Here is a 15,095-nt window from a genome sequence, read left to right as displayed (position 1 = left end):
TCTCTCCTCTTATTTGGTCATGTACACAATTGTACATGAAAAAGTTCAGTTAGATACTTTCTTGAACAATGCTTTCTAGCAAAATTTTACTAATGGCCTAACGCTACTTTTGTCTAATGATAAAAAAGGATCAATCTGTGATAGATACAGAGGGAAACATTTTTTTTCTTGTCTGTCACTATTACATAAGACTGTTCTGCTTTTCGTAGTCTCGGGGGCAAACACACCACATACTTCCTCTGGCAAGTCTGCATGTATAACTCACCAGAGTGGCATGTAAGTTCAGTGCAGACTAGATCATAACTTTTAACCACACTCTGGTGGCTAACACGCTTTTGCTTTTCATGCTGCTTTGAGTTTCATCATTTGCTTGATGTTTTCAAGTCATTAAATATTAGAATTCTTTTTCTATTTTTGTAGGGAAAACTGATGACGCCAAGGTATCAGAAAAGGGTAGACTATCTCCTAAAGCTGGACATGTTAAACGTTCCCCATCAGATGCAGGACGCAGCAGTGGTGATGAATCCAAAAAGCTTCCCACAAGTAACTCTAGAACAACTGCTGCTAATGCTAATACATTTGGATTTAAGAAACAGAGCGGGTCAGCTGTAGGCATGACTATAATCACTGCCAGTGGGGCAACTATCACCAGTAGATCAGCTACCCTGGGAAAAATCCCAAAGTCATCTGGACTCATGGGTAGGACCACTGGTCGGAAGACTAGTGTTGATGGCTCACAGAACCAGGATGATGGCTACTTAGCACTTAGTGCCCGAACTAATCTTCAGTATCGTAGTTTACCCCGGCCCAGTAAATCCAGTAGCAGAAGTGGAGCTGGGAATAGATCTAGCACAAGTAGCATAGACTCCAACATAAGCAGCAAGTCAGCTGGGTTGCCTGTCCCTAAAATGAGAGAGCCTGCCAAGGTAATCCTTGGAAACTCTCTGCCAGGATTAGTCAATCAGACTGATAAAGAGAAAGGGATTTCGTCTGACAACGAAAGCGTGGCCTCATGTAATTCTGTTAAAGTGAACCCTGCATCACAGACTGCTTCTAGCGGAGCTCAAAGTACCCACCAGCAAGGAGCCAAGTACCCCGATGTGGCCTCTCCCACTTTGCGCAGGTAGGCAATAAATTCGTTGATTGTGCAATGATGTTAGTCAGAGCTGAATGATGAGGACTCTTCAAGCCAAGCCTGGCTGTGTTTTGTGGAGCACTTACTATTTAGTGTCCTACATCAAGGTCTTTGTATTTACCTTTAATTTCACATAAACAGGTTGGCCAGTGTTGTAAATACTCAGTACATCACGCAACAGTAGCAAAAATTTAACATTTGGGAAAAAAAAGCTGTCTGGCAGAAAGTTTGGCGATTGTGATACGAGTCTCTTTGTTGCAAAAGTCATACCTGAAGGCTTTATCCATGCAGATATCGCAGGAATAAGAGTTTTCTTGCCTGAAGATTACTGAAGAGTTCTTGCACCAATGTATATGTAACAAACCTGGAAATACTCCAGTGGTGGATCGAATTATAAACTGATGACAGGAGAGTTATTTCAGCTTTTCCTGATGACAGTGGCATAGCTTGACCTGCCATACTTAGATTCACATGCCTAACCCAAACCGATCTTACAGTTGTGTGGATTAGGGCAGTGTGTTGCGAGAGTCAACATCAGGTTATTTGCCTGTGTAGAAGAACCCTAAGTAAAGTTACTGTCTAAGCTGGGTTGAATTTTTTTATTTTAATAATATTTTTTTAAACAAAAATCTTATCTGTCTTCTGTTTCTTCATGACTACCCCACGCATTATTTTAACATTAGCATTGAGTTGGTCAGGAATTAATTTGTTGATGCAGTGTGCATCAAAGCCTTGATATTGGTGAAAGGTTCCGTTAAGATTATTTTTCAATTTAATTTGACATTGAGTAGCTTGTCTGTTTCAAGTTGCAGTGTTTTGCATTTCATTTTGTCTTGACGCCCATAATACCCATACAGTTATGCTACATCATCCTGCTTCCAGTGATGTGAGAAAGCCACATTCCATCTGAAGCACCAGTGCAAGCATAATGGCTGTGATGGCAGCTTAGGCTAACGCTGTGAAGAGTTGTAAACTTTCTTTTTGGATGGGTGGTTTTATTTGAAGAGCTTATGTGAGGATAATTCAAGATACTTTCTTTATTCCTGGTTATCATTAGAACAGCCATGTCCTTTAGAACATTTAATTTTTATCAATGGCTGCTTATAAAGGAAAACTCCAATAGACCTTTCATTTCTACAGTATGCCCCGTGAGAAATGCAGATGTTCAGTATTGCAAGCCTCGGGCACATCAATCTTGAAATTTGATTGGAAATTTTTTTTGATTACAACAAAGCCACATTGCTAACTATGTAATTGAAATACTACATTAGAAATACATGAAACTTCAAAGACAAGACACTGAGGCTCAATTTAACTGTTCCCTCATTTGATTTACAATTTCAGTCTTGAATTTTACCAGACTGTTCAAATTGTCATGTATTGAAATGCAGCAGAATTGAATTGGACCTCGTCCACTAGATTTAGATTTCCTCAAGAATCTAGATTTCTAGAATGACAGTAAAGAAGATTTTTTGAGCTTAATTTTCATAGTCAGTTGAAATGAGTTGCACATGTTGTTTTTTGCTTATTTCTTCTTGGCCCTGTAATTTTTTAATATTATACAACAAATTAGAATCCATACGTTTGTAGTGATACAGATTTACCTGTAAGTCTGTGAATATACGTAACTTCTATGCTGTCATAAACAGTGAAATTCTATAATTCTGCTGTGAGGGCCATCGCTGTCTCTGTTCTCTCAGCATTCCCTTCAGCTCTGGTATTATGTATCTGGCATGTCCCTTAAGTGAAACCATGATGATGGTTTCATCATCATATATCAAATGATATATTTTATTATTAAATTGGGCCTTCATGCTTTGCAGTGTATAATACACTGCTTTTCTGTTGATGGGAGACATGCATGACCCAAGAGCCAGCTCAGATATGTCAATCTCTTGTCAATAATAGTAGATAGGAATAAAGAGATGTCCTTGTAGGGGATGTCCTTCCTTGTAGGGGATGTCCTTCCAGAGTTAATCTCTGTGTTGATGTGACTGTCTCGCTGGATTGGATTTTCTCTGGACTGAAACAAATGCTCGCCAGACCGCATCCTCTTCTGAAGGCATTTGTTATGAGGTCGTGGTTTGACCAGGCATTTGCCTTTAGCAGCATGTTTCTGTTTGTGCCACAGTGCAGTAGCCTTTTAGTTGTATTAGAGGTGCTGTGAGACATTTGGAGAAGACTGCATAGCTTAAAAACAGCTTGTAAAACTGTTGTGTTGGGGGTTTTTTTAAGCTCTAGCATCCTATCTCTGAGAGTGCAGTTCCCCCAGTACAACTGAAGAGGTGGTGTGCAATGCCATAGGAGCAGGAGTACCCTAAGCTGGTACTGCTGCTGAAGGCCATGTATAGTTGCAGTATGGTTTGACGTTTTTCTTCATATTCACTGTGATAACATTAACTCTAAATAAACCCTAGACTCTAAATATCTCTTAATCCTGTAGGAATGGGTTCTGTCTAAATCAGTGTCTCCTAATTGGTGAGGTGTGGTCTCCAGGTGAACCAAGTTTGCCAGGTCTGTGCTGGTTTGTGACTGTCTACATCAGGTGCTGAGAGGATCATGGCACAGAGCAGTGCTGGATTATGAGGTAGATGTAGATGGGCATCTTATCCTGCTCCAGCAGTGTTGTCCAGGTGCTTTGTGGCAAGTATACCACAGCAGCCATCCAGCCGAGATCTGAGATATGTTCCAGGTGTCTTGTGCAGGTACACTGGAGCTGCAGATAGCACCTGCGCAATAAGTACAGTGCTTCTGGGCATCACTGGGCTTACTGCACGTGTGCGGTAAGGTCCCAGCTGCGTTACACGGCCTGTGTTTCTGGGAAGTGTTGGACAAAGTGACTTAGTGTGCGTGTGTTGTACAGACAACCTGGGCAGACCCAAAAGCAGAGAAAGTTCTGCTTGGTGCATACCCACCCGTAAGTCTCCAGGAGCTCTTGTGTGGAAGTGCTGTAGTCCTCTATTCTGAGGACTACGGTCCAATAGATACCCACTTTGAAAGATTTCATCTTCAATACTCCACATGGTTGATTTAAAAAAAAGCAAATCCATACAGGTATGTGTGAGGAAGACTAAGGTTCCAACGGCAGTTACAGGAACTAAGTGGCCGAAACAGAAGCAACGTTTTGGGGTGGATGTTTGAAGCTAGAGTCAAAAGATATGCTTCATAAATTTGAGGATCAGTTTTAGAATGATTGATAATCTGCTCTTGAGCATGTTTACTTCTAAGACACTTTTGTACTTCTGAGAACTTTCCCATTGACTATTAATGAGGGAACTGAAGTCTCTTCTTCACTGGCAGTGCAGCTGTGTCACAGGTAACAGTGATGCAAACTGGAGATGCTGCAGTCGTCTTCCTCTAGCCACGCTTTGATATCAGTAGATATTTTTCCTGTTACATCCCAGCAAATGCTGCTTCTGTGCAGAGCATTTGGTGATTTGCACAGAATTTACCTGGAAGACAAGCTTTCAACCTCTAATATTCCATGCTTCAGATTAATGAATGCAGTGTTTCTCTGGTATACTTTTTCCTGAAGGAGCAGAAGACAATATGGCTGTATTTTAGTTCTGTGAAGCTGTGTTTTAGCTTTGTGAAAGGAGTATTTGATGATTCAGAGAAGACACACCTAAGATAGATTTGAAGCTAGGATAATTGTCTCTGGGCTTCATTGAAGGCAGAGTGAACACAAGGAGATTCATAAATTTATAGTTGTGTATGCCCAGTCTAGGATCTTACTTAATGGTGGTTTTCTGAAGCTAAGATATATGGTCTTAATATAAAATATGCTTGCATTTAATATTCGCTTTTATGTATTTTTCATGTTGTCTTTTTTTACAGACTTTTTGGTGGCAAGCCTAGTAAACAAGTTCCCATCACAACAGCTGAAAATATGAAAAATTCAGTAGTCATCTCCAATCCTCACGCTACTATGAACCAGCAGGGTAATCTTGATTCACCATCTGGCAGTGGTGTGCTGAGCAGTGGGGGCAGCAGTCCTCTGTATAGCAAAAACACAGATATGAACCAGTCTCCACTAGCTTCTAGTCCCAGTTCAGCACATTCAGCTCCTTCCAACAGTTTAACGTGGGGTACCAACGCAAGTAGCTCTTCTGCTGTTAGCAAGGATGGCATTGGATATCAGTCTGTCAGCAGTCTGCACACCAGTTGTGAATCCATTGATATCTCTTTGAGCAGTGGAGGTGGGCTGAGCCATAACTCCTCCACTGGCTTGATTCCAGCCTCTAAAGATGATTCTCTGACTCCCTTTGTCCGAACCAACAGTGTTAAGACTACATTGTCTGAAAGGTTAGTAGTTTTTTCTCTCGTTTCCATTAAGCTTTTATGTAGCTTATATGCGAACAAAGTCCTGGCAGCAGTAACCTACACTGCAGATGCAAATCAAACTGTGCTTTTTACAAGATAATACTGAATGGTGTTACTAGAACATATAAAGAGGCCATTCCAGGCAAGGAGCCTAGTTCAGAGCAAGAGGATGGGTTCAGGTGAGATTTTTAATTTGCTGTGGTAGCCAATGTGAGAGCTTTCTTGCTACTACCTAATATTTGAATTTTGCATCATATATTATCCTTCCAAAGTTGATGTGATACAGATACTCAAAAGAAACCTCCATCATTGTTACCATTTTGATTTGAGAAGCCAACTGTTTCTTGTTAAACTTCTTGTTTGTAACATTTGACAAGCTTTTAAGCTGGAAGTCATGCTGAAAAGAGAAGTCACTGTCTCCCTAGTTACTTGATCCCTTCTCGTTCTCTCCCTGCTGCCCTGTCCCATCTCCAGCTGCTCCCTACAGTGTTTTGGTTATAGGCATTCCTGTGAATGCACAGTGAACCCAACTGGGAGATGGGTCCAACTGAAAAACGATCATCTGAATTGTATTTCAGACTGATGAGTTCCCCAGCTCCTTACATGATGAGATTAATCAATATCTGTGTGGACACAGAGTAGGAGCTGGGAACAGACTGAGCAGGGAGGAGGGGACGGGACTGCTTTTTCAACATCAGAGCTGTATTAATGGCACATTGAGCTAACATTGGGATAAATCCAACAGTGACTTGCATGCTCTCTGAGTGACCTTTTGTAGAGGGCAGTAGTACCCCTGCAAGCATTGGAAATCAGCTGTATTCTGATGTGTAATTCTGTAGTCAGGTAGCAAAATTTTTATAGTTGCATCTCGATGGAGAAAATTACTGCTGAATATAATGTTCTGACAGTTTGGGTTTCTGTTTGTGTTTTATTATAACTCCTTTCTGTTCTCTCCTCTTTTCATTCTAATATTCCTTCTCTCGTTTTCTGTCTTGTTGGACTGATTCTTCTAGCCCTCTTTCTTCCCCTGCTGCTAGCCCCAAATTCTGCCGAAATACTTTGCCCAGGAGACAGGACAGGTAATGCTGTCTCAAGACAGGAGTATGCACAAGGCTGTAGGTTTTGTTGCCCATCTTGGTGAAGCAAATTGTTTTGTGACTGACTGTGCTCAGTTGAGTCCTCTGCTGTGTTCATCGTTCAGGTGTGAACTGACACAAAGACATGCCAGTGAGAGTCCCCTCAAACACCCCATCTATCTACCGAAATCAATCTGGAGAATGGCATACAGCAGAGTTGGCATGTTTTTGGTGTTGTGCTTATTACTGGGAACATCTTTTGGTGTGGGGGGTTATTTTTTTCCCCCCCTCATTTCTTTGCCAAAGGCAATTTGAAAATCTTGCCATTTTTTTTCTACCAATCTAAACTCTCACTAGCATTTCAGCATTCCTCTGGCATGCTGCTTTTCCCACTGCCTTTCAGGCCTGTCCTTTTTTGTCGTGAAGTCCCAGTGTCATTCAGTGTCGTCAGTCTTTTATTGCAGTTTGGCTCATGAGTGTTTTGCAGGGACTTAGGCACATCCATCCTTGTAAAGACAAATGCTAAAGTTAGGAAAAGATGACCTGAATCTAAACATCTAGCTCACTTTTGCTCACTGCTGTAATTTGAACCACTCCCACTCTGTAATTTAGCTATAAGGATTGTTATTAAATTAATTAATTTAAACACATGGATATTTTCTTTAAAAACAAATTAAAAGACTCCGCTCAGTTACAAGTTCATCAGTTGTAAAAACATAAATATTTGGGTTATGGACAACTAGTAGATTCATTTTGCTTCACTAATGGAATTTAAGCTAAGATTTGAAAATTTAAACCGTCTGGGCTCAATACTTTTACTGATACACATTGCAGCTACGTAACAGTAATTAGCTGCATTCCCTAAACGGTGTCTGCTGAAAGAAATGACAGGAAGGTGGTTTGGACTTGGAGATTCTCATCAGTTTTCTCAAATAGTTGTCTCATGCCTGCTGAAAAGCATATTTTTAAGCATCCATTTAACGTTTCAAATGCCATTTTTGTTCATTGTGGGTAGGAGAAATAGCAAAATCACGTTGTGAACAGATGAGATTCATTGGCATGGTACCAGATGCATGTTTGTGCAAATCCACACCTGGGTAAGGAGGCTTTTGCATGTTTCTGTAGGAAGGCCCCAGCACCTTTTCCTCTGAAAAGGTGATGCAGATGTTTGTTCGTCCTGATCTTATTCCTTCCCTTTTGTTCTTCTCTGAAGTTCTTTTCTTTTAACTTTTCTGCAGCGACCCACATCTTGATAGGAACACTTTGCCTAAGAAGGGACTCAGGTATTGGTGTTTCCACACGGTTTAACAGCTTTTATTGTGGCTTTGGAGTTTGCTTTGTGTTTCTGTTGTGGCTGGTGGTGATGGTCGCAGTTTGCAAGAGGTGGCAACAATATTGTCTTTCTTTCTTTCTTTAATCGTCAAAGAAGGCCATTGACCACTGTGCTTTTTTTCATCCAGTGGCTTCTCTGCTTGAGCAAGAACTGTGGCTTTTGCTGGCTGAATTGCTGAAAAGCATCTCATAAACCATGACTGGGCTTGACTTTAAAACAGTAATTTTGCAGCTTCTATGGCTATTACATGGAATGACTTTAGATCATTTTCACCCCGGGAACCTTGGTGTTGATATACATAGAAAATATTTGCAATATCACGGCAAACCTTTTAGGATGAGATTGGACATACTAATTTAAAAAAAATATTTGCTTCAGAATACATAAATATATAGGGCTCTTAGAGATAACTTCTACTCTTCTAGAAAAGAACAAAAAAATCCCAGAATAAACTATTGATAATTGTCTTCTCATACATTTTGTATGTCTGAAAGGTCATGATTTTTATAACATAAAAAAACTGGACCAAAAAAGATTTTACCATTGATACAATTCTATAAGGTAATCAACATTAAGTGTATTAATTAAATGCTTTAAGGGTTACAGAATTTACAGAAGATATCTTAGACAATTTAGAAAATTGCAGCTTCAGAATTGCTTAATGCAGCTTCTAGGATCACTGAGTTGATGCCTTGAAATTGCAGCAGCAATTTATTCTGTGCTATACACATTGTTCTTCATAGCTGCTTTGAGTGCTAAGAGCCTTTATTAAAATGGCATTTTGTTTAAAATGTTTCTGTGGTTCACAAGTATGTCTCTAATAAATAAAGACTCTCTTTTAAGACCGAAACATTTGAGTGCTGAAGAGGTAGGTATTAACGCTCAAATAAAAAATCCTCAGTGTGTTAAAGTGAAATGACTGCTTAAAGTCCCTTTCTTAATAGACAGATATATGTGCAAAGTTTTAAGAGATGCTGATAGTCAGGGACTGTTGCTTAAGTGTTGAGGCATAAGCAGAAGAAGGAATGTATTTTTTGAAAGCAGTTTGAGTTTTTGCAATGTTAATTAGTGTAGTGGTCACATTAATTTAAAATAGTCTTAATAAGTGATATCTTATTGTAACGTATTTAGTTGGAGCCAATCTAATTAATTAAATAGATAATATCGACTAATAATAGGCTCCAAGTGTTTAGTTTTTGGAAGGAGAGCTAGTAACTCATAAATATTTCTCAAAAGCAGATGGCACAGCATAAGGCAGACACTGACATCTATCAGCAGACAAGTGTTTCCATGATGCTTTTTCTGTTGATACCTGTACCCTATCATGTATTTCACATAACACCTGTGGTAACACCTATTTTTCAGGCATATACAGAAGCAGATTTAAAACTTTGCTTTAGCTGAAGCCGGCGGGTGTTTTGCCATTGATGTTGGCATAGACAATGTTTCTGCTATTTTCTTTGCCTTCAGAAAAAACTAACCATACTCTTCTTTCTGATGATTTAATGCTATTAGTTTTGAACTAAATGGGATACACCTCCACAGGCCTTTATGCTGTTGTCTCTATAATATGAATTATTGAGTCACAACTTGTTGAAAAATCTGGTAATGGCTTTGTTGACTTGAATTTTGTTATAATATGACAAAAAGCCAACTAAGTTTAGCAATACACTGAAATATTAAAATAGTGATAGAATTTTGGCATAACCTAAGGAAAGGATTTCCAAATTATGGTTATTTTTAAATCATACATACATAATACACACTGTATCTTATTTTGAAATGCTACAGTGCACAACTGTAGCTTTTTGTTCACTACTAGTTTGATTACTACTGAAACCATAGGAAATGAGTTTGTGGGGTTTTTTTGCCAGAGGTGGAATGAATTAGGAACAGCTTGGAGCAGTTCCCTAATTCAGAATTGTATTGGCTTTATATCATATAATCCTTAAACTTCATATGAGAGTTCTTCATCTTTCTTTCCCTTTCTTCCTGCCCAAGTCTTGTGACATCTCATTTTATTTTTTTTTTAATTTTAAATAAATGTCAAAGTTCATTTTGAAAAAACTGTTTGTTTCTGCAGGTATACTCCATCCTCCCAACTCCGTAATCAGGAAGATGCAAAAGAATGGCTACGGTCCCATTCAGCAGGAGGACTTCAGGATACTGCTGGCAATTCTCCATTTTCATCTGGGTCCAGCATAACATCACCCTCTGGAACTAGATTTAACTTCTCACAGCTTGGTGAATAATTATCTGTTTGAATAATCATAGCAATACATTGTGTGTCTTGAAAATAGCATATTACACCATATAATTTTCTTTCAGCAGCTCGAGTCCCTCATTCAACATCAGGAAGCTCTTTCATTGAAATCAGTGTGACTAATTAGCATTATTATCTTGTATGCCCAAAGGTGGCATACTTGCAGTAACTCTTTGAAAATACTGTTCTGGGAGTAATCAGATGCCTTAATATAAATTATGAGCTATTCAGTAGAGCTATTTGTTAATATCACACATTGGTGTGTTTAAAGGACTTAAGATGTTGGCTACCTATTTAGTAATATTGTTTTAAAATCCAAGCGTATTACTTACTGTATGTGCCAGTCTCATGAGTATAAGATATTTTATCTTTGTATGTATTTTTCAGGCGGCTTGTTGGAAAGTTGCATAAAGCTCAGTCTGAAATAAAAGTCAGAAGAATTTTAAATCAGGAAAAGATATCATTCCTTCACTTAATTACATTGATAAAAGTAAACACTTTTTAAATGAAGGAAACAATAAAAGTTGATTGACAGGATCCATAAAACATCGCAGATTTTGGTTGACCATATCAGCAGCTGAAATAACCTAATTTAAAGTGCTTGTAGCGCTCATCTCTGGTGTGCTGCTTAATATTACTTTGTTGCCTTTGCAATTTGTTTAGGTATGTAAATCAGTCCTAACAGGAGAGATATATATATATATTGTCTTTAAGTTAAGTGACATTTGGAAAAACTATGTCAAACAGACATTTGCTGTTTCTTTTTGACTTTCAGAAGCCCCTCCATCTTTTCTAGAACAATAAAGAAATAATATGCAAAATAGCTAAGCCTATACTTGTGAGCTACATGTGTTGTGTGAATCTGCAGCAACTTACATGGTCACTTATTTCTAGTGCAGTTTTGAATTGCAGCAGTGACGTTTTAGAGCCTTTCTTTGAATGCGATGAAAAGAAACAGATTAAATAAACAGCTTTAAATAAACTGACACTTAACAGAATTTCAGCTGAATATACACACAGTGTAATTACATTGCCAACAGCTAACAAACTGTTATGAAAGTTCATGAAAGTACCTTAATGGTAAAAAAAAAGCATAGTCTTGGGCCCAGAAAGTTAACTCTTTATGGAGAATATTGAAGATTATTTACATTAAAAATCTTCAAAAGCTATTTGACCACAAGCAACTAACCAAAAAAAAGAAGATATTTTTCTGTGTTCTTAAGAAAAGAGCTTGGAGATATTGGAGTCAAGAGAGGTCACTGTGTTTAACTTAATAGCAAATGTTGATATGAAAGTTGAGCTTAAACTGAATTATTTTATCTTCTACAATGGTCTGTATCAGATGCTATATATAGAAAATGGCAGTGACAGCACACTAAGAGGAACCTCCCAGTTGGAACAGCAATTTTGTTGTTCCCTTTTTTGCACAAATCAACTAGTTCTTAGTAAATACAAGGTATAATTTTAGCACAAAAGTTCTTTTAAAAAATGTGAAACTGGAGTAGATGTTTTGCACTCTATATAATGCTTGAGAGAGTATTGGCAGATTTGGTCTTTTATAGTTCTTAGCTCCTCATAGTGGAAAGAAACAATTCTGAAATACACAACTATTAGGAAACTAAAGCTTTTAACATTTGTGACTTAAATACATAGGAAGATGTCGTTTTTTGAGAACTTGAAGGCTTTGAAGGAGATAGTTCATAAGGCCTGTTCTATATAGGCCAAACACTAGTTCAAATTCCTTTGGGCATTTTAGTCCTTTTTGAGGAAGGACTGTTCCAAATTAAATGATGGTTAATTAGTTCATGCCTACAAGGTGTTAGTGAGTTGACTGAGCTTGTCTGTAGAAGCATAGACATATCACGCAGTGTTTAAAATGATCTTATTTACTTGAGTTTGCTTATTCACTAGCTTGATTTGCATACCTCTTATTTTAATTCATTAAATTTAGAAAAATAATGAAGCCTGGAGAGGATGACATCAAAAATTTGTGTCTTAAAGAAAAAAAAAGTTTATTGGTAGTTAAACAAAAATTAAGTATTAAAATTTGTGGTCACACAAATAAATTGGTGGTTGTTCTTCACTTTATAGCAAGCCCAACCACTGCAGCCCAGATGAGCTTGTCAAATCCAACCATGTTACGGACCCACAGCCTTTCCAATGCAGATGGTCCTTATGACCCCTACAGCGATACACGCTTCAGGAACAGCTCGATGTCCCTGGACGAGAAAAGCAGAACAATGAGCCGGTCTGGCTCTTTCCGCGATGGCTTTGAAGAAGGTTAGTAAAATAAATATGTGATGGTGCTGGAAATGATCAGAAGATGTCATTCTCACATAAACCAAGTATAAATTTGGTGCTTTTCAGTTCAGCAGAGGGGTCATTTCGCTGCACAGTTCTCTCTGTGGGAAGCTCTTAGTGTTAGATAAAACTTTAGTCTTGGTCATCGTTGTTCTGATGATATTCATTTAGTGATCCTTCAGGTCGGACATAGGAAAGCATGTAAGTGTTGTACCTAGACCATCACTGTTCAAGAAATTGTTTAAACACATCCTCTGCTTCATTTTTAGTGATCTGAGAATGACTCTAGTTCATGCTTCGAGTTAGCATATTACAGTGTTTCCTTGAATAGGACTGTTCTCTTGAACCTGGGCCTCCACGCTTCTTTTTGTAGTATAAATAATTGGTATTAACCAGACTGTTGTTTCTATCCTGGTTAATCTTTCCAGTATTTAATCTGTATTCAAATTGTCGTTACTTTTTATTTCTGCTGAATGTCCTGGGTTGATATCACACAGCTTCCACAGAAGGGACCTGAGTAGTTCTTCAAAACATCTAGGCTCTTCTTTTTAATCCCTTGTTGTCTTTTCAAATGCGTAATCATACCTGATAAAAGAAGCACATGTAAATATAAGAAGAAAAAGTAATTTACCTATAAATAAATGTTTAGTTTGATTGCTACTGATCAAGCAACATTATGGCTGTAGCAGGAATAACTATGAGCACATGTTAAAACCCTCAACTGTTGCACTTTGAGAAGTCAAAAGTGGGGTGAGCTCTGGGAGTGGTTCATAGGAAGGTCGTAGGAAGCTCTTCCAGCGTTAGCTCTCTTGAGTCTTACATCTCCTTTCTGACAAAGATGGGGAGCTTGGTTGGCTATCAAGTACTTTATCACTACAGGTCACACAAGCCTTGGCTGTCTTGCTTCCTTCACTGCTGAAGACCTTGCTCAGCAGTGTTAATATCAGTGGCCCATTGTTGCTGCTCCCCTAGAGCCAGGCGTGCGTGGGAGCCACACTGGAATGCTTGTAGGGGCCTTTAAGAGCCCCAGGGTGCCTCCCTGGAGGTACTGGTTCTCCCATCAGTTTTCTGCCATTGGAAAAGATAGAAAATGTGTATTGGATATGGCTCCGGAAAGATGCAGGGCTAATTCATTATCGAATTTTGCCAATCTAACTCCATTACATCTAATTGTATTTTAGAGGCCCATGGCTGAGGATCTTCGTTAGGGGTTGAAAACTATTAGAATAACGCCGTAGGGCTGAAAACTCTGTCATTGCAGGAATTAACTTTTGTTTGTGCCATGCTCTCAGGAAGCTAGATGATCCTGAACAGTCACAGATTGTCAGATACTTGAATTCCATTTTGTGATGAACAGTCCTGCTTTTACTAAAGAGTTCCTTAATATAATCTGTGAAGGGATTTAGATCACTGCATCTGTGTTATTCTTAGATTTACTGAAAGAACTACTACAGCAAAACTTACAGAGGTTTTATTGAAGACGTCCTCAAAATATTGTAACCTTAATCTTTTTAAGTGTGCTTAAAATTGCAGCAAATCCATTTTGGCATGTTGGAGGTTAAACTATCTCTTATAATTCAGAAATTGTTGTCCAGGAAAGAGGCTAGTTTGGAAGAATATTTAATAAGTATTACATGTTTGAGGATGAACCATTTGAAAAAAAAGAAAAGGAAAAGGGAAGAGTTAGGTGACATGTTCTGCAAAGTACATTTCATTAATTTAAAAAAAGTATTAAAAACAAAGTCCAAGAAAGCTCTACCAAGTTATGGACCTGACAGCACTGGAAAAAGATGACTTTTGTATATGAGGAAGGAATTTGTCTCTACAGTGGACATGCTGAAGAAGTCCCTTTCAACTTTTCCTAATTTTTTGGCACCCAAGAGGATGGTAATATTTTACCAGATGGGATGAACATGTAGGTGCAGTCTCCGTATTTTTGTCTTCAGGTTAAAGGCCTTCTGTCACTTCTCTGGCCATATAGAAGGCAGGAATAGCCTGCTTAATTAGCTGCTTATTTCTCAGGGAATCACAAGTTACAAGTGGGCAAGTGGTTCTGAATATGGCATATATGTTGTCCTGTGCTTTCAAACCTGTAGATCTAATTCACTTTCACAGAATGAGAGAATAGATCGAAAAGCATGAATACATCATTCACCTTCACCTTGAGAGAATAGATCAAAAAGTGTTACAGGAATTAAATTTGTGGTTAACGAACAAATTGATTTTATACAATCAGCCAGTGTCAATGAAGCATAAATCCAGGTGTTAAGTAAAGCTTACCAATTTACTTCTTATTTTTTTATTAGCACATAAGATTACAAGACATTTTATTCTTATTAACATCAGTAGGGCCAGGATTTATTCTTAAAAGCCTTTTTTTTTCTTTTGTCTCCACAGTACGAAGTACAGTCATGTTCTCTCACAGTGCAGCATGTAGGTCGAAACGTTAGTCAGCCTTGCAGAACATAATTCTTCGGGTAGGAAGGGTTTCAGGACTGGAGAGATGCCAGCAGCAACAGCCTCCAAACCAGCCAGAACTTCAGGGCAAAAAACACAGCCTTAAACTGAAGTGGTCTCTTGGCTATCCAGTTTGTCCACTTCGCTGGCCATCAGCCTTCCCCAGGAGCTGTGCTGCTGCTGGCTTCACCCTGATACTTCAACCTC

At 38.5% G+C, this 15,095-nt stretch overlaps 1 protein-coding gene across 6 annotated transcripts in view; it reads left to right on the top strand.

The window, feature by feature from the left end:
• The window catches only part of NAV2 (neuron navigator 2), a 423,681-nt gene that overhangs the window by 373,110 nt on the left and 35,476 nt on the right, over window positions 1-15,095 (top strand). For 5 of the 6 annotated variants that reach the window (XM_074884466.1, XM_074884465.1, XM_074884464.1 and 2 more), the window contains 6 exons: window positions 421-1,123; window positions 4,973-5,440; window positions 6,472-6,537; window positions 7,773-7,817; window positions 9,951-10,111; window positions 12,222-12,410. In XM_074884466.1, the coding sequence (XP_074740567.1) occupies window positions 421-1,123; window positions 4,973-5,440; window positions 6,472-6,537; window positions 7,773-7,817; window positions 9,951-10,111; window positions 12,222-12,410 (1,632 nt within the window). The remainder of the gene's footprint in view (window positions 1-420; window positions 1,124-4,972; window positions 5,441-6,471; window positions 6,538-7,772; window positions 7,818-9,950; window positions 10,112-12,221; window positions 12,411-15,095) is intronic. The other variant, XM_074884468.1, reaches the window with a different exon arrangement.

The sequence above is a fragment of the Strix uralensis genome, chromosome 15 (genome assembly GCF_047716275.1).
Source record: "Strix uralensis isolate ZFMK-TIS-50842 chromosome 15, bStrUra1, whole genome shotgun sequence".
Taxonomy (NCBI): Eukaryota; Metazoa; Chordata; class Aves; order Strigiformes; family Strigidae; genus Strix; species Strix uralensis.
Note: the sequence above shows the minus strand (reverse complement) of the source record. Positions and strands in the feature narration are given on the sequence as shown.